The 18,661-nt window shown below is 36.6% G+C and overlaps 1 protein-coding gene across 1 annotated transcript; it reads left to right on the top strand.

Moving 5' to 3' along the window:
- Positions 1-970: 970 nt before the first annotated feature.
- LOC128718148 (zinc finger protein 420-like) lies at positions 971-4,065 on the top strand. The gene is made up of 3 exons (XM_053811820.1): positions 971-981; positions 1,064-3,411; positions 3,779-4,065. Exons 1-3 carry the CDS (start codon positions 971-973, stop codon positions 4,063-4,065), a joined length of 2,646 nt encoding a protein of 881 aa, XP_053667795.1.
- Positions 4,066-18,661: the final 14,596 nt, after the last annotated feature.

Here is an 18,661-nt window from a genome sequence, read left to right as displayed (position 1 = left end):
AATGTAAAATTGGACGAAGAGAATAAAACAGCAAGGTAAAAATGATTTTTTTTATTAGGAGTATAATTTATTCTTCTGCTTTCTGTAAGGCTCTTCGGTGGTACGGTAGATGAATCTAGCTTCAAGGGGCTCCCTCATTAAAGCTCATTACTGGTGCTTGCGTCTTGATAAATTCGAGGTCGGTAACTTAGACCACATTCATTGTCTATAGTATGTATGGCGTGGCGTGATTCTGGAAATGCAATGAAAATGGTTTTAATAGAATTGTTTCGAAATTTGCATTTTTTGTGTTCTAAATGAAAATTGAAGTGTCCTATAAACCACTGCATTACATTTAAATGCAGTTACTATTTATGGTGAAATTTTAACAAGCTTGGCATGGACTGGATCTTTCTCGACGAAGAGCTACACAACAAATTTTCGAATCTCGTTTCAGTAAAATTTCTTACTGAAAACCGTTTGAACCCTTCATACGATATAAAACAGTGATAGCGAGAGAGGAAACTCGAGATACACGGATATTCGAGATACGCGGATTTTTCTGGATCGCATTAACCGTATCTCGGGTATCGACAGTATTCTTTCAAAACGTCGCCTGCTTTGATGAATAAATGCAGAACGAAGTCAACTCGGTAACCTTGAAATATAAGCGATTTTGCATCAAGATTCGACATACGAGGAAATTCGAGTTACGTTGATCTTTCCCGGATTAAAGCGGCCCGCTATATTAGCGGGGCTGTCTGTAGAAATTACATGAACTGTTAATATTTTGAGATTCGCGTAACTCGGGAAATGACTGTACGTGTCTCGAATTCGGGTCGTGAACTCGAGTGTCACGTAATTCGAGAAAAGATTGTATTAATCTTGAGTGCGAGACCGTCTGTGCTTCATTCATGTAGCGCTTTCAGCGGTGGGTGTGTGTGTTTTCATAAAGAGTTGTGTGGTCGCAGTAAAGTCAAAACAGAAAAAAATGCTGCTTCGGTAGGATTTGTTTTATTCGTCTATTTATGAAATTGCAAATAAACAATAACCATCATTCCCGCTATTTTACATATTATTACAGTCATATCATCCCATCGAACAATGAAGTGGAAGAGATCTACATTGTCAAACAGGAAGATGATATAGAGGGATCGAACTTTAACCCGCTAGATTCTGGAGCAAATTCAGAATTTCTTTCGCAAGCGTTTGTAAACGAAGATGTGGAAATTAAGATCGAACCGGAGAGTGAACATTATCCGAGCGAGGAATCATCTGAAACCTACCCGACTGAAGGGTATTGTGAGCAAAACAGTATGATTGATTGTACTGAAGATCATGCATCACAAGAGAGCTCTGATAAGAAGGAACACACGAATGAAAAGAGAGAGGAATGGTGCGTAGATGAAACTATACCCACAGTAAAAGTTGCATTTCGGCAGAAAAATGATATTAGTAAAGAGACATATGATGAAGATTGCCCAGAAAATGTTAACCAGAAGCCTTCGCACGACAACGCAGTCCAAAGTTCAAAACAGAGCCCAATTTCTGCCAATTTTCCGGAAAATGGAGGTTTTCACATAAATGTTGTCCAAGATACATTGAGTATAGATCAACAGCCAAAATGTCGGAAGGCTGGTAGACCACGCAACAAACAACCAGAACTATTAGAGGAATGGTTCGTTTCTTCTACCAGCAAGCGGCGAAAAAGTCGCATTTATCAAACAGATGGAATATGTACCGGAACAGATGAAATGGAAAAGGAAGATGCAACCCAGTGCTATATTTGTCGAAAAGGATTTACGATACGAGCAGAACTGCACAAACATCTTCAAAAAGAGCACGTAAAAGAAATTCCATTCAATTGTAAAATATGTGTTTCGAAGACGATTACCGATTTACATCGTTTAAATTTGCACTATCAGCAGCATGATATGACGTTGAAGCGACGCTGCCACTATTGCCCAGCCCGATTTTCTTGTGGTCAAGCCGTTAGTAGACATATGCGTAATGTACATCAATTACAATACGAAATTGATGCGGAAAAGCACAGACGCTTTGTGTGCCGTTACTGTGCCCAAAAGTTTACGAAAAAGTATGATCTAGAAAAGCATGAAAAAAAACAACACGTAGAACAATCGAGCGATGAAGAGTACTTGAAGCGAGAGTTGATGTGTTACATCTGTAATGATTTCGTTGGTAAATCGCGCGAAGATCTTAATGAACATGTCCGAATGCACTCGGATTGGTTGCCGTATCAGTGCGGAAAATGTGATAACAAGATGATAAATTCAACAAGAGTCCTAAGGGAACATCTTCGTCAGCATGCTGCCGGACTGGCCATTAAGTGTGTCTACTGCGAGAAGCGTTTCGCAACATTAGCTGACTGTCAGCATCATGAGGAGCGTGAACACGTGCAAGAGAAACATTCGGATGAGCTGCAGGAAGCTAAAATCCAATCTGAAATACACGATACAAAAGTTATAGTAAATGATGGACAAAAACGATTTCAGTGTCAGAGCTGTGATCGTTCGTATACATTGCTAAGTACATTACGGCGCCACCAAAATGTGCACACGCTGGAAAACAAATTCGAATGCAAATATTGTGGCAAAGTATTTAGCAAATCTTCCTCGCTGACTATGCACGAGAAACGAAATCACGATGAAAATAGTCCTTACAGATGTGATGTTTGCTGTAAACAATTCAAGGAAACAAGCAAATTGATCGATCACCGTCGAACCCATTCAGAAGAGAAACCGTTTATTTGTGAGGTTTGCGGAAAGTGTTTTCGGATTCGTCAGGTGCTAAAGGAACATAAACTCAGCTGCTTCGGTCCGGAAGCTAATCAATCGTGTTACTGTGTACTTTGTGCACAAACCTTCGATAGCCTTTCCATAGCTCTGCAACACGTGAAAGTCGAACACGAAGCAGATATGTCCGACAGGAAATGCCGGTATTGTGATTTAATCATTCGTGAGGCAGAATCACTGGTTGAACACGAATTTCGTCATACACTGCCGGGCATAATCACGTGCAATGTTTGTAATCGCATCTTCAAGCATCATAAAAATCTAATGCGCCACATAAAGATGCATGCCGATCAGCCGGTGCCGTACATGTGTGATTTGTGTGGCAAAACCTTTACACAGAAGGGTTCCTTGACGATTCATCGTCGTATACATACAGGCGAACGTCCCTTCTCGTGCCAGTTGTGTCAGAAGGGATTCGTGGATAAGAAGGAAATGCGTCGGCACTATACATCCCACTTCAATCCTCAAAGTAAATTGTACATACCCAATGCCCAGTCTATAGCAATGCCCCCGGAAGCTGGCCCTACTGGAAAGAAATATAAGACGTACAACTGTAAGGTGTGCACTCGACAATTTACATCCAGCTCGAACCTTGCTAAGCATCTAACAACTCATACTGGTTAGTACAAACATACATTAGTTAGTTAGTAGGTTAGGTTAGTATAAACACAACAACAACAGTATTGACAAGGGTCTATTGAGAAAAATCGATCTATATTCATTGATTGTCGCCATACGCAAGCCATGGCACGAAAAATAAGTATTTATAATGTGTGTAGCGCTGAGCGACACCTTAAACAACTTATATTTTGTTAATGATAATTAAGAACGCTCAATCGATAACTCTATGCAACTAAGGGTAGAGAGTTGAGAACCTCCCGACACTGTGAACCTTATTTGATATTTGATTTTACTTTTCGGTTAATTCTATTCTATTGTTAGCTGCTACACTGTTGATATTACTAATCAAATGTTAACTATTTTAGGTGAAAAGAAATATGTTTGCGAATTCTGCGAGAAACGGTTCAGTCAGGGCGGTCAGCTAACAGTACACAGACGTATACACACAGGGGAGCGTCCGTTCGCGTGTGATAACTGTGGTGATAGATTTTTGGATGGAAGCAGTTTTAAGCGCCATAAAACACATCACCTGTGCAGTATAATTACTTCATCGCCATCTGGTGTGCGTACTGACGCTGAAGATTCACCAGCGGAATTATCATTACCAATCGCATATTCTAGTACTATCACTAAAATAGAAAGTAGACAATAAGTTAGTAGCGATTGATGCAATAACGATCAAAATTAAGCGAAATGATTTTTATTAGCCTAGATCCACCATTATTCATTGCATTAGGGATATTGAAATATCTGCTCTGAAATATCAAAGCAATCATAACCGAAACAAATAAAAAAAATATGATTAGATAAAAAACAAAGTCACAAAAAACAAACAAAGAAATTGATAAACCCGGGTTGACATTGAGTTAATTAATTTGATTTGATTGAATAATATTTTTAATGTGACGGTATATTTATATATAATATATATGTCGAACAGTTCGATTTTTGAAACGGTGTTGAACGTGATAGGGATAATCTTTGCATATTACAGTTGCAATTACATTTAAAATGATTTTCATAGCACTCTATCTGCTCTGATGTACTGTGTATATATATTTCTTGCAATATAGATTTATCGATTGCATTTTGTTGCTCATTTACAAATTTTTGATTAAAAAGACACTAGGTTGAAAAGATTAACGACTAGTTATCACTTGTTTTCGTCAACGGAACGTTAATGAGACCTAAAATAAGGTAAAGGTTCGGCTGATGTGGGTTTAATATAATTTTATTTTAAATTGATTTAAAATCGCATGTATTACAGATGGGAAAAGCATTGATAGATTGCTGGAACTTGGGCGAACTGATTGGTTCATTGAAGATAACTGAACGAACGGTACAGATTTTCCGTTCTTTTGACTGTCATAAAATATATGCATCTCATATCTTCTCTCGTTCATATGATTCGCTCAACCTCGTTCAATACATATAAGGGAAGATTTGAACCGTTTGGGGGAATTTTCAATCTGTCTGAAGCAATCTATCGATTGTTATCACTCGGTTTTGGTTGCATTGTCATCGGTTTGTTTCAATTTCGGCATGTTTTTACTACATCAATTTGTCCACCGATCAGTGAAATAATTGTCAATGAGTTAAACGACATCGCTTTTCAACCATACAAATTGTTGATGAACTGCTTTGATTGACATAGCACAGAAAGAATAGAAATGTCTAAGGTCTTGGTCACAACTCTGTCACTTGCTTTTGTAAGGTTACAGGAAGGTTAAACAAAGTGCTTTGTAACTGATACTGTAGAACACCTTCAGAACCAAGCTACGCGAATAAGATTTGAGCAATCCAGTCATAAATATGCTCGGCTTTTTCAGGCAAATTTTAACCTTTTTTGCTGTTGAGATGATGTTTTTTTGTTAAAAGTTTTCTGTGGAGAAGTGCAGAATCCTTTACCTTGCCTACCTTTGAACATTAAAGAAAAGACACATCATTTTTAGAATTCGATTGAAGGTGGAGTTTGTACAGTAAAAAAGATGGCTGTGGGAATTTATTCATTAATAATCTTCTAGGTTGTGATTTTGTCGCCGAAATTTCAACTTCAACATCGCCGAAACAAACTTAAGACCAACTGAAAACCAAAAACGAATGATAACAATCGAGAGATTGCTCTTTTTTTTGGAAAAAATCCCCTATATGTTTGCTCATTTCCCCTATATGTTCCCTAACTTCGTTACCACTCGTTCGACCTGCGTTACAAACCGTTCTACCTGCATTACATACTATTCGACCTGCTCAAAAGTTTGTTTAATTATTTTTATCATGAGCATAACTCAACTGACCTTTTGGTATACAGGTATATACTGATATTTTGCTATTTGCGAAGTGCAATTACATAACTTGACGAATGGCGTTCGTTCGTTCATTTAAAAGAACTGATCGAACTGTACAGATTTATTCCATTCCACCCAACTTTAGTATGTATTGACTCCCTAGTTTAATTTGCTAGCAATTAATATCATTACTATTTTAATTTGGGTGACATTTTGTTTGGTTCCACTAAACAAATTCACCCTTAGAAAGGTACAGAATGTTCGAATGTTTCAGTCGACATGTCAAAAATGTTTTCGACGTTAAAGAGAGTACGTGCGGAAGTATCTTCTTCAGCGAGTAAATTGCGAATAAAAAAGAAATTTATTATACCGCATGGTGTCTGGTCTGGTTGTTGATAAAGCGTATTGACTAGTGCAAAGTTGGAATCGCTCAAATTATATTGAAAGGGTATATCAAGTCTAATGGAACCTTTTAATAGAATAGAATCACAGGTTTTCCGATTACAGTCAATACTCGAGTTACGTGGTTCTCTACTTACGCAGATTCGGAGATACGCGGATTTTAAAAAATTGACATTTTACGGAGTTTTGCATGCAGAACTTAATTTTCAAGTTGGAAATTCCAAATTAATTTTGAATTCATTCAAATCAACTACGAAACTTTCTTTGACCTCTTTTACATGTTTTTATTTCAACCCTTTAATATGAAGAGAAGTATGAAGAGTAATATGATATGTCTAAGGAAATTTGATATATGCAAAAAATTGATATATGCTTAAGCGTTCGGTCCCAAAGATAAAGATAGTGTAAAGCGGGGAGGAGCTGTATTATGTTCTTACTTACGATGTACTGTTATCATTGTTATCATTGTTTGAATGATGATGACGATATACGTTAAACGACGAAATATGTTAAAAAAAGTTTAAAAAAGCACAATGGATCGACATTATTAGTGACACGCGCACGAAATATCAGGACATTATGGATAGGCTGGCCAGACGGAGTTTATGAAAAACCGAGACTTATAGAAAAAAGGGGCAAGGGATATATTCTAAGAAGACGCGAATTCATATAACATTGTCCTTTAATGTTCAAAATGGAGCAATGAACAAATAACAAGCACAAATACAAATTTACTTGGATGTTGAAGGTGCTTTTTCTACGCAGAACTCGTATTTAGCTGAACAATAAACTTTTCGTAGTAAATCGCATTCAACATTGAAATAAAAAAGTTGCTTACATTGCTTTCATTTCCATCTTACAACACGACTTATCTTTTGCCCACATGCTATTAATTGTGAAAATTATTCTTTCTAGGGGGGCGACACTGCCAGGAAATAATTAGTAAATAACAAATATTAATAATAAATAAGGCACTCTTGCGACTTTTTTTGTAATTTTGTTTTTTGATTTTTGTTAATTTGGATTCTCCAATTTTCACGGAATCAAAGAGATTTTTGTAAAAGCAGCGTACTTGTCTTGTTACTTGAAGTCGATATCGGAATCAATGCTGAAGTCAACGCCGGATCATCGGATATCTTCTGCAGTGTTCCATGGGTTTTAAAATAGTTTTTAAATGAGTTTTTCTTAGATTTCCATAAGATTTCTAGTATGTTTCTTCGCATTGTGCTGCATTGACCTTTGTGAAGCTTCCCAACGAATTTTCCACAAGTTATTAAGTAATTTTCTATAAATTTTTGACTTTGAGTTTTTGGGCTTCTTTGAAGTTTCTAAAAGCTTTTCGTTGGTATTTCTATGCTATTCTTTGGTCATTTCTGAGAGAGTTTGATAATCTTCCTGCTTTTATCAAAACAAAAGTTTATATAGAAATTTTGCATAATTTTAGTTGTTTTTTTTGTTTGTTATTTTACTACAGATTGTAAACGCAGGTTGGGGTTTCAGAGGATTTTTACTGCAAGGTTAGGTTCTTGTCCTTAGGAAGTTGTTTGTTGTTACTGTTACCCGGAGTTCATCAAGAGCTGACTCCAGATGTGCCGGAGTAACTTTGGGTAAAATTGAGAGTTACCCAACACTTGTATGTAACGTTTGGTACCTGTGAGTACAACCACCTTTGAAAATTTTTCCATCGTGACAGGATTTTTTTCTGTTGAGCGAACAACCCAAAGCTACGTGAATTGGATAGCGGGGACGTTTTCGCCGATCATTACACTGAATCACTACATATTTGTTTGACTCTTGTCCTAATGACCGTTACAAATTAGTAAACTAGCTAGGTTCGCTTAGTACTGGAATATGTTTTGATAATTTAATTACATGCAAGTCTGATAGCGATTTTTTTATTTATTTATTTATTTTTTCGTTAGAACGGCCTGGCCGTATCGACTTATTTTACCACGTAGCCGGATAGTCAGTCCTTGCTACGGGGGATTGGCCCTAATGGGATTTTGGTCCGGTCCGTTCGTGTGAAGACCGGCTTCGCTACCATCATGCCACCGGGTCGCCCCAAGTCTGACAGCGATTGATAGTATAGAAAGTGTAAATGTACAAGAAAAAAAATCTTTGTTGCATTCTTCTATCTCTATTGTTGTCGTATAGTTGGTCTAGACCCGTTAAGAATGCGAAACTCCCACTCACAATCGTATTGCGTTTTATTTTGGTCCCGCTTTCATGTCCTTAATGCTTTGACTCTTTTATCCTCAATTCCTTTACCCTTTACCCCAGTTTGAGCAATTTTTATTTAAACCTCCTGACGCAAACAAGTAAATGTACAATAATGATAATAAACCCAAACAATGGTAATGAAAACGAAAGAAGGCAAAAAAAACCTTCACAGTGTACGAAAGGATGTGATGAGTCGTAACTCATACGTCGAGAAGGAGTTGAGAGAACAGAGCGAAGGCAAAGAATTCTAGAGAGGAACGAATGGAAAGGAGGAATGGACAGGATTTGAGAGAGAAAAACAGAACACTCAATGACCCGAAGAAGCAATATAATTACAGTCAATACCCGAGTTACGCGGTTCTCAACTCACGAGGATTTGGAGATACGCGTATTTTAAAAACTTGACATTTTACGGAGATTTGGATGCTGAAAACAAGTCATAGATTGCAAATTTCAAAATAACATTTCTTTTTTTTTTATTTATCGGAAGAACGCTCGGGCCGTACATTTTATCATGATGAAATTTAAATGAAATTACTGACCGAAGGGGGCACCTTCGAGGTCCCTCAAATGAAGCATGATGAGATGAAGCAAAAGCGTGGTTGGGGGAGGGGTGGGGGGGGGCAGAACCTTCTCGTTTGGCCTGGTTAAACGGGAGAGGGGGGGTGGTGGGTGGGTTTTCCTGAACATATAACTGTTGACCGGGATGGGGGGGGGGGGGGGGGGGAGGGTAGTTTGCTACTTTCTCGAGAGGCCCCGTACCCGGAGAGCGTTAAAACGACGCATTTCGGGCCCATTTCTGGCGCAATTCATACAGTTTTTCCTATTAAACACCTTTTTTGAGGACCCCACTCTTTGAGGTCCTAGGCAGCCGCCTACTCCGCCTACCGTTAGATCCGCCACTGGTACACAGTACACTACAAGGAAAACTGGACCAATTATGCGATGGCCTGAACGATTACAAAGATTGAACCATGTGACAATGGGCATAAAAAGAAGTTTTGCAAATATAGCTAACAGCAGGGAATGGGAGAATCCAAAGATGCTTTAAACTCAATTTGTTTACGTTTGCCACTTACCCTCTACCACTCTAGAGAGACATTAGATTTTGGGACAGTAGAAGATGAACTCACACGATAATTTCTTAAGACAATAATCGAACTAGTTTCGTAAGGATTAAATAGTGGGGGAGGGGGTGGGATAGGGGTGGTGCGCTCGCTGTAAGACACTTCATGACATCACCTCCATAGCAACATGCGAAGAAGGTACTAATACTAATAATTCATACTTTCCTTCATGTCAGCTATCTTCGACGTCTCCTTCACCAGCGGCGTTAGATTCGCCGGATAAGATATTCGCGTTGGGTGGATTAGAAGACCACCTAGCATCTCGTCGTATGCGGTGCCCGAAAAAAGCTGTTTTTTAGGAAAAAGTGTTTGAATTATGCCAGAAAACTACCGTAAAAGCGACGCTTAAACTTTCATCGTACGCTAGAAGTGTGCCCCCCTGTTCGGTCATCAGTTTTCCAATATGTACCCCACCTTTTCCTCCACGCTCAACCTGTTCAAAGCGAGACAGTTGTGGGGCATCATTCAATTACACACTATTCACTTCGTCTTATTTGAGGGTCATCGAAACCCCCCTCCTCCTCTCCGACAGTTATTTCTTTAATTTTAACATTTACCCCCCCCCCCCCCCCCCCGCCACGCCCCTGGACAGTCCTGTATACGGAGGATTGGTCCGGATAGGTATTGGACCGCTCCTGTCTTGTGAAGACTGGCGCCGCTACCAATTCACGGGTCGAGGCCGTCCCCTCAGGCATGGTTTAGTAGATCGTAATTCGTGGAAGAAGTTGCTCAAGAAGGCCTAGAAGAGGAGTTGATGAAAAACTAGTATAAAATAATTATTAACTAGTTATTACAAATAATGTTGAACTATGCAGTGTTAGTTGTAAGTGTCTCTACGGGTTCTAAATTGCCCGGTAAATTTACAATCCGATCAGATCAGCAAGTCCAAATTAAAAATAAATTCAATTTTAGAAAGTTTAGCTACCAATAAACCAGAAAAAAATATTTTCTTGCTATGTTTGTTTGTTTTAGTACACAAATTTATGAAAACAAACGAACAAAGAAGCCGAATGATGTTCTCAGCAAAAGCTAACAATCTTGGTGATAATTAACTATGGGGTACATGTGACTCCATCGCTTAAAGGGGAAAGGGAAGATGTCCAGCCACAGTTGAAATAAACAACAATCTTTAGGCAGGTTGTAGTTGTTTGTATGTATATAGAGATTTTTGGAATCTTGAGGCGAATCTTTGTGTTTTTCAGGAAATAATAGAAAAAAGATTTATAAGATATGTATTTCTATTTCTATATGCTATACTTTAATGAATGAAAGATTGTTGACATTTTTACGTTGAATAATTTTTCTATAAGTATGCTTAAGATATAGACGGTGTATAAAATAGAAAGGAAGACAGATCGAGAGGGATAGAGAGATAAAATACGAAAAAAGACAGAAGTTCGAATAAAGTGAATCAATTCGTAGAGCATCGTTTGGATGGTATCAAGATTGTGTGTATGTCCCCCAGGATAGAGGAATATTTTGGACAGGCGAAGCAAAATAAAATGGAAAAGAAAACTACGGCGGATTAGGGTGGAATGGAGTAATACCAAAAACGTAAAAAAGAATTTGTTGTTGACGAGAGAAACAGAAAAAATGTCAGAATAAAATTTATGAACCATTTGAAAATAAGCTTCATCTTTTTCCTTTCAGCTTGTGTAGGGTTCCCACCATTTAAGTTTTTTGTGTTCTAGAGAGAACATGCGATAGTTTAGAATGTTTAATGTAATGTGTATATTTTTCCAACGTGGAAGCCACATTTCTATACCAACATTCAAGAACTAAAATGAGCTGTTCTCTATTAATCTGAACTAAAACAATATTGACTTCTTTTTGACGTTGTGGAGAACCAATTAAACAAAGATTTGTGAAGCATTTTTAAATGTTCCCGGCAGCTATTCGCTGTGTACGCATATGTACCCGAAATCTAGAAATATTGAATATGAAGAACTCTTTTTCACATTATCATGTAACTCTCATGCACAAAAATTTAGATAATCACTACCCGCAGATGTACTATCACGCACACGTACAAAGAATAATTAAAATCAATCACATGAATATGGCTCTTGAAAACAATAGTCAAACCCCATACTGAAAAAAAGTTCATTTATGACGGTGTCAAATTTATTTGTGTTGATTATGTACAATATCGATAACGCAGATTATACCAATCCACCTAGAATCAACTAGAATATGTCATCACTTTATAAACTGTGGCCTTATTACTGCGGATCAAAAAGGCCAATGATTGTAGAACATAAGAGGGAATGAACGTTTCAAATTATCAATTCATAGATTATTTCTATAATTGATGGTTAACAATATGGCTAACATGGCTAAATGGCTAACAATATAGTATTTACAAATATCTATCATTTCGTCTTGTCATGAAATTACCACCAGCCTGCACCGCCTGAAAATAGAATTTGGTTGAATAAAGATTCGCGGCCCGGTGGTACCGGCGCCTGTCTTCACACAACAAGAACGGTTCAAAATCCCATCCAAACCAATCTTCCTTCCTCCAGGGAGATAAAATTAAGGGAAATAAATATTAAATAAAATTAAGGAAATAAGGGTCCTAGGGAAATAGAATTAAAGAGAGTCAGAAATACCAGGATTTGTGTCGATAAAGAAGAAAAATCAAAAGAAAGATTTGCGTACATGATTAATATATTCGATTAAAGCTCGTGTGTAATTTTTACGAATGCTAAATATGGTTAGGATTGAAAATGTTATGATTGGTAACCAATAGTGGCGATAGTGGAATAATATGCTTTCCTTACTACAAACTAAACGCAATAAAGACATTTCAAGTAATACGAAATGTTCTATGGTCTTCTACGAATCGTTTGAAACATAAGGGGCCTAATTCTGTGACAAAATGGCTTCACTATTCAACTTTTTCAAACAGGTTACAACTTTATGCAGAATTCCTTAAGATTTCATAAAAATGTATTCTGTTTTTAGGCTATCAATTACAGGAAAATCATAAAAATTGTATGAAGTTTCCAAGAATATGCTATTGCAATATATGCAATTTGTTGATTTTTGCGAATATGCGGTCTTTGAGTGTAATTTCGTTGGTTTTGGTTGGTTTTAGCCGTAGAGGCACTATGGGACATATCAGTTATATAGAAAACTCTTGTCTAACAAGCGACAATAGCAGACTTTCTATCATATTCAATTGAAACATCGAAATTTCAAATACCACCAATATAAATATAGATACGCCCCGACGGTTCTACCTATAATAAAAAAAATTATGTTGGCTAATTGCACCACTATTGATACATTTACTCTGTAAGATATGTTGAAGGAGATGTTACAAATTTAAATGTTAAAGGATTGTAAATGAAATACAATAACTGTCCTCAAATACTTGCCTGTAAAGTATCGAATTTGTTTGTTTAAATTTGGTATTACTTAACTCTAAATGTTGAACAGTGAGTTGTGTAATTATTAGAGAATCCAGCAATTCAGATATGATTGTTATGACAGTTTTTTCTGAAATGAAAAATCGTTTTATCAGGCGCTTCTTTATGAACTACTAATGTCGTAGGTGGTCAAATATGGTCACATCTGATGATGAATGGATGAGTAGCATTTTGGGAACTAGTGTTGAAGATTTATTCTATTTGCATCATAAAACTGATTAATACTACTAGCGATCTGACCAATATAGCTGCCCTGGCGATTTGAGCATTGTTGTTAAGGCATTTATTGCTGTCATATGTACCTACGGGTTGCTATAACTCGTCACCGTCGGGTTTAGGGTCCCAAGTATATTTAAAGAGTTCACCGAAAGAGCCAAACCAATACATTTGAGATGGTATGTTTACGATGTTCAAAACCGTTTTAAGTTATCGTAAAAAAGCGATCGCAGATCGCCGTCGATAAATGCATCCATCCCTAGAGTCTGCTGAGTACGACCAATAGAGACAGTACCGATTTCGTCAATTAAGTGCAATGTCAAGAAAGTAATGCAGAGAGCTTAAAAGCATACGGTATTTTGTGAAGGGGTTAGTCAATAAGTTAATAAAAAAGGTTTTAATCGCTAGTTGTTGAATTAGTATTAGTAGTAATTTCTGGGTTCGAACATTTTTGTTGTTCTACTTGGCTCTTAAATTCCATCAGAGGATATCAAAGTTAAGTGTTACATATTTTGACTAACACACTGCATATTCACTTAAAAGATTCCCTCGTTGTAAGGACTTTGAGAGTTAGGGGATAAACAATAACTTGATAGTAATCAGATAGTATTGGCAGCCGTGAGCTATTTCGAGTTTTTCGTATTAAAATAATTTCTGAAAAAGTTATTAATGTTTTATAAAGTATACCATTTGGAACAAAAACTCAGATCACACATTGTATTTATGCAGTATCGAATAAAATGTCTTCCATCAACATGCGTAGTCTTTGGTAGAATATGAAAGAAGAATGGCATAAAACTATTTGTGAGCTCATTCTCATGGGTTTCTTCATTCGAACTATAGAATAGAATTCGAATAGAATGTGGAAAGAACGTGAGAGACAAACATGTATATTTTGTTGGTGGGACTTCGATAACTGCAGACAAAAGCCATGGAACAAACGGCTTAAGATGGAGCTTGGTGTTATTTAAAAGCTTCAGTGTTGGGTGGTAGTTGAATGTTTGAATCAAGGATTTGCATTCTGAATTCGATGCTGGGTAGAAAACATTATATACAAATATGTATACGTATATAAATGAAAAAATAAACACACACACACACACAAAGAATGTGATTTCGTGTAGCGCGATGAAAGGGAACCGCCGGTTTATTCTTGCTTAGACAATTTTCATTGCGGCTTGGTTGGAATTGGGCGACGTTTATTCGTTAGAAATATTTTCGTTTGTTTCTTTTTCTTGAGTCACTCGAATAAAAAAAAAAGAAAAAACTCATCAAAGCTTTTGTAGCGGGTGCCTCGATTACTATAGTGCCTATCAGGATCAACGCATTCGTAATCAACAGAGACGAAGAAACAAATAAATTAAAGGAGAAAAGAAACACTATACCCATCACGAAGGCACTAGTTTTACGATCACGGTGATTAAAAACCCTTCCAAAATGGAGGAGGGTAGCATTTTTTCTGGTTTGAGAGGTTTTCATTTAGCTTATATTTTATTTGTAGCATTGAAGAGTTCAACTTTATTCGTATGTTGTTGATGAGGCATTGAAATAATGATAAAAGTAACGTTTTTGGCCGTCGGGGGCTGGTTTGCAAACCTTTTGGTTGAATTGTTTCCATTTTGTTAAGTTAGAATTGGACGAAAACGCTACTAGGGTTAATTTGGTAATTGAGGGAGCAATTTTCTTAAATTTCATAACAGAGGAAATGGTAACTGAGGGAAGAATGATGATCTGGAGTTAAAAAACTATCGTCTAATAAACGGTAGAAGTACAAATTTAAATTTTGAAAATACTAAATCATCTAAAGTTGATATGCTCAGCTTGTTTTTCATTTATTTATTTAAACAGTTTTAAGATATGCGATGTGTTGAAAATTTAATCATTGACTCTTTTATTACGAGAAGACATGAACATCGAAAATATCTAATTGAACTACAATACTAATAATAATTGCTAACCCTTAGACGCAGATTATATTCTTTGAAAAATAAAGTAAAATAAAATTAAATAAGAAAATGAATGTCGTTGACACCGGCGGTAAAGTAATATAACACGAGCGATTTAAACATGTTGTATTTTATAAGGATGAATTGTATGGATGATTTTTGCATTTCTGATTGAAATTGGAAAATTAAAGTATTGTTTGACAAAATAATGTGAAAATTAATTATGTGAAGTTGTTCGAACTTTGTAAAAAAATATTACCTAATTCCATCCTGAACACGCAATATTGTCTCTCCTGATTTATAGTAATTTCAGAGTGGTAGGCAAATCTTAATGGATGCTTTGAAATAAATTGCTATTCTAATTATTAAGTTAATTTATTTATTCGTATATTTGACCTTAGTTTTAAGTTGAATAAAGCAGCATGGTTTGATGGATTTTTTATTTATTTTTGGTTTAGAGTAATAGTTTAATATTATTTTTTTTTAATTAATGCATGAATGTTTAATTTTGTAATGATGTGAAATGATTCAGGATGCAAAGAAGTAAAGGATGTAAATTGCTGGAATAGTTTGAAAGCATTTGGAAAAAAACATAAATTTACTTGATTAACGAATCATGGCTGGCCGTATATCCAAATTTATTGAAATAACGGCATCGGACTGATAATGTTTTGATTGAAATGTAATTTGGGTTTGAATAATGCAACGTTACAGACAATGGGATAAGTGTTTTTGACTTCTGCGTAGAACAATATGATTTGAATACTGCACGATATTCTTATTTTCGTAATAATGGAAATTATTTAATTAATCATTAGAAAATCATTATTAATGCCTCAGGTTAAACGTATCACGTACTCAATTAAAAACGATCCATCGTTGAACCAGACGTGGTAATATTTCCTTATATACAATAAATATAGATAATGTTTAAAACGAATTACATTTTCTGCTTTTTTGTATTCTGTAAAATTATTAAAATGGGGCGGGCCGATGGCATGATGGTAGCGGCGCCGGTCTCACACGACCGGACCGAACCAAAATCCCATCCGGGCCAATCCCCCGTAGCAAGGACTGACTATCCGGCTACGTGGTAAAATAAGTCGATACGGCCAGGCCGTTCTAACATAAAAAAAATTATTAAAACTTTCACTACAGCATCATTTTTTTATATTTAAAGTATACTCTTTTAGAGCTTTTACCATCGCTAAGTCACAATGATGTAGCTTTTGTCGTTATGAAGAATTGTTTGGCTGATGCAAACATAATATCCCATAAATCCCTAATAAGCTAACGGAGGCTACAGATAAGCCGGTGGATGAAAGCTATTGTTCCTGTTTGTCAACAAGAACATGGAAGAGGCTGATAATGAGATTCGTGCCCTTAAATATTTCCCTCTTATTACCAACATCCTATGCGCGAGTAAGGCCGCAGCGTTGGTCCAACACGCAAACATAGCACACAGCACAATATGAATTACTTGTTTTGGGGGTAAAGCAACTTATTGACCGTGGAGTATTTTAATGGTAAAAAGTTTCATGTGAATGCAGATAAAACTGAAAGTATAGTTATTTGGCTTGATGTAAGAAAACAGAGAAATTTGGATGCTATCAGATATTGAAAAAGTCAAAAGAAATATATCTCATCATTAAAGTCTAAAGAAAATATGTCTTGAAATGCTGTACCTGTGTAGTTATTTGTTAAAAAAGTTTTTTTGTTATATGAAAAAGGTAGGAAAAGGCACCCCGGATCGTTCCTCAGTACGCAGGACCGAATGTTCGGTTATTTGTAAATTTAAAGAAAACGAAAAAAATACCGAAAATTGAGAGAGAATAGCCAAACCCACCGGGATGCAGTTATGTTCATTTAATGCTAGTACAATTGATTATTTAATATAGGTTCAACTACTTTTTCAAGAACTACTACTACTCAACGCTCAATGCAATTTGTATGAATTGTATACCTTTTCTGTCAGATATACTACCTATTTATTTATAGCCTCAAGTTACTGGATATTTTAATTCCTTTATGGATTCCTAAGTTCAATAACGAAAGCATGGCCGTCTTTAGTACGTTAAATTATGATGATTGAAAATTTCCATTAGGTTGAAAGTGTACTCCGGACAATCCATTGCTTTCGTTTTCCTATAGTAGCAAAGCGAAGATTTGCATGTTTTACCATTCCAAAACAGTATGTTAGAAGAGTAAAGAAAAGGCTTAAGCAAACTCAGTGCGCATGTTCAATACAATTGAAGTGTTACGCCACAGTGCTGCAGAAAATGGAGGATTTGTGTTTATAGATGCCTAGTTTTAACATATAAATATTTTAGTTTTCTACCTTTCGATAATTGCAGTACTGTTTTTCTGGCATTAAACTATTTCACATCGAAAGAAATCAAGAATTGTTTGAGTTAGTTTGTGACATTTAAAGAGTGGTTTGCTTCCAGCATGGATAGGGATAATTCGTACACGCGTGCTTGTGTGTGTTGTATGAGTTGGTCCTTCCCACGATAGTATTCACATTAGTACGTTTGGGTGTTATGTTGTGTTTATATGACTTATGGTGCTGCTTATGTATGTGTACGTTTCGGTTCAATGTTAAGTTATAATGTCCATATATAACTTGAAGCGAAGAAATGTTGGCTCGAAGTAGCAATAAATACGTTTTGGTTGGGAACATATCTATCCCCCAGCAGGGCCAAGATAGAAAGAGAACACCAGTCGCACCAGTCGACTAAGCACGAAATCCTACCCATCAGCATAAACATGGGGGCTGCGGGATGCCACGAAAGAAAAGCACAGCGCCTACCCTGATCATTATAATGGCCCCTGCAATGAGACGGCTTGCCCGAAAACGGTGGTCGCGGTAGCAGTGGACCGTGGGGTGTTGAATTCTTTCAGCTATCGGTGCTTCTAGACAGAGACACCGGTACCAAGAGTTTGACAGTGAGTCCTTTTGCCTTGGACACATTACTCCGGTCGTACGGTTTGATCTGCACGCTGTTAGCCTCAGTTGAACGAGTGCAGTCATTGAGGCAGTCTGGTTTGCTACGGGGTGTGCTCGAAGTCGTACGAATTTTACGGTCCTTTCCGACGGTGATGATGGTGTTCCATAAAATTTTTATTTACATCACCAATCTCATAATCATTTAATAACGGTGAAGACCATGCCGAGTGGAAGAGTGACAAAAATGTGCCCAAACAAAACAAACCAAACGGAATAGGTGTGATGTGTTAAAACAGGTGAAGACTAAATAGTGCTGCAGATTATAGTATATTTTATAGCTGTTAATGGTTTTTTTTCCACGATATAAATCGTGGAAAGTGTTCTTCAATTATTACGGCATGCAATATTCAAGAAAATAGAAACAGTATTAGGTTTTTTGTTTGCTTTGTTGAAACCATTATCGGAACATTTTTTAAAAATGAATTTAGAAATTGTCCAAAAGTGTTAAAAAGTAACTGGACAAAGTGTTATAGGATTCTTTCAGCGAGCTAAGTGAAATGATGAATGGTCAATGAAAAAAACAAGTATGAAATATTTTTTTGGGTGGAATAAAAGATGTAAAAGATTCACAATGAGAAGAGAAACTAATGTATGCAAAAAGCTGGCCCAGA

This window comes from Anopheles marshallii, chromosome 2 (assembly GCF_943734725.1).
Source record: "Anopheles marshallii chromosome 2, idAnoMarsDA_429_01, whole genome shotgun sequence".
Taxonomy (NCBI): Eukaryota; Metazoa; Arthropoda; class Insecta; order Diptera; family Culicidae; genus Anopheles; species Anopheles marshallii.
Note: the sequence above shows the minus strand (reverse complement) of the source record. Positions and strands in the feature narration are given on the sequence as shown.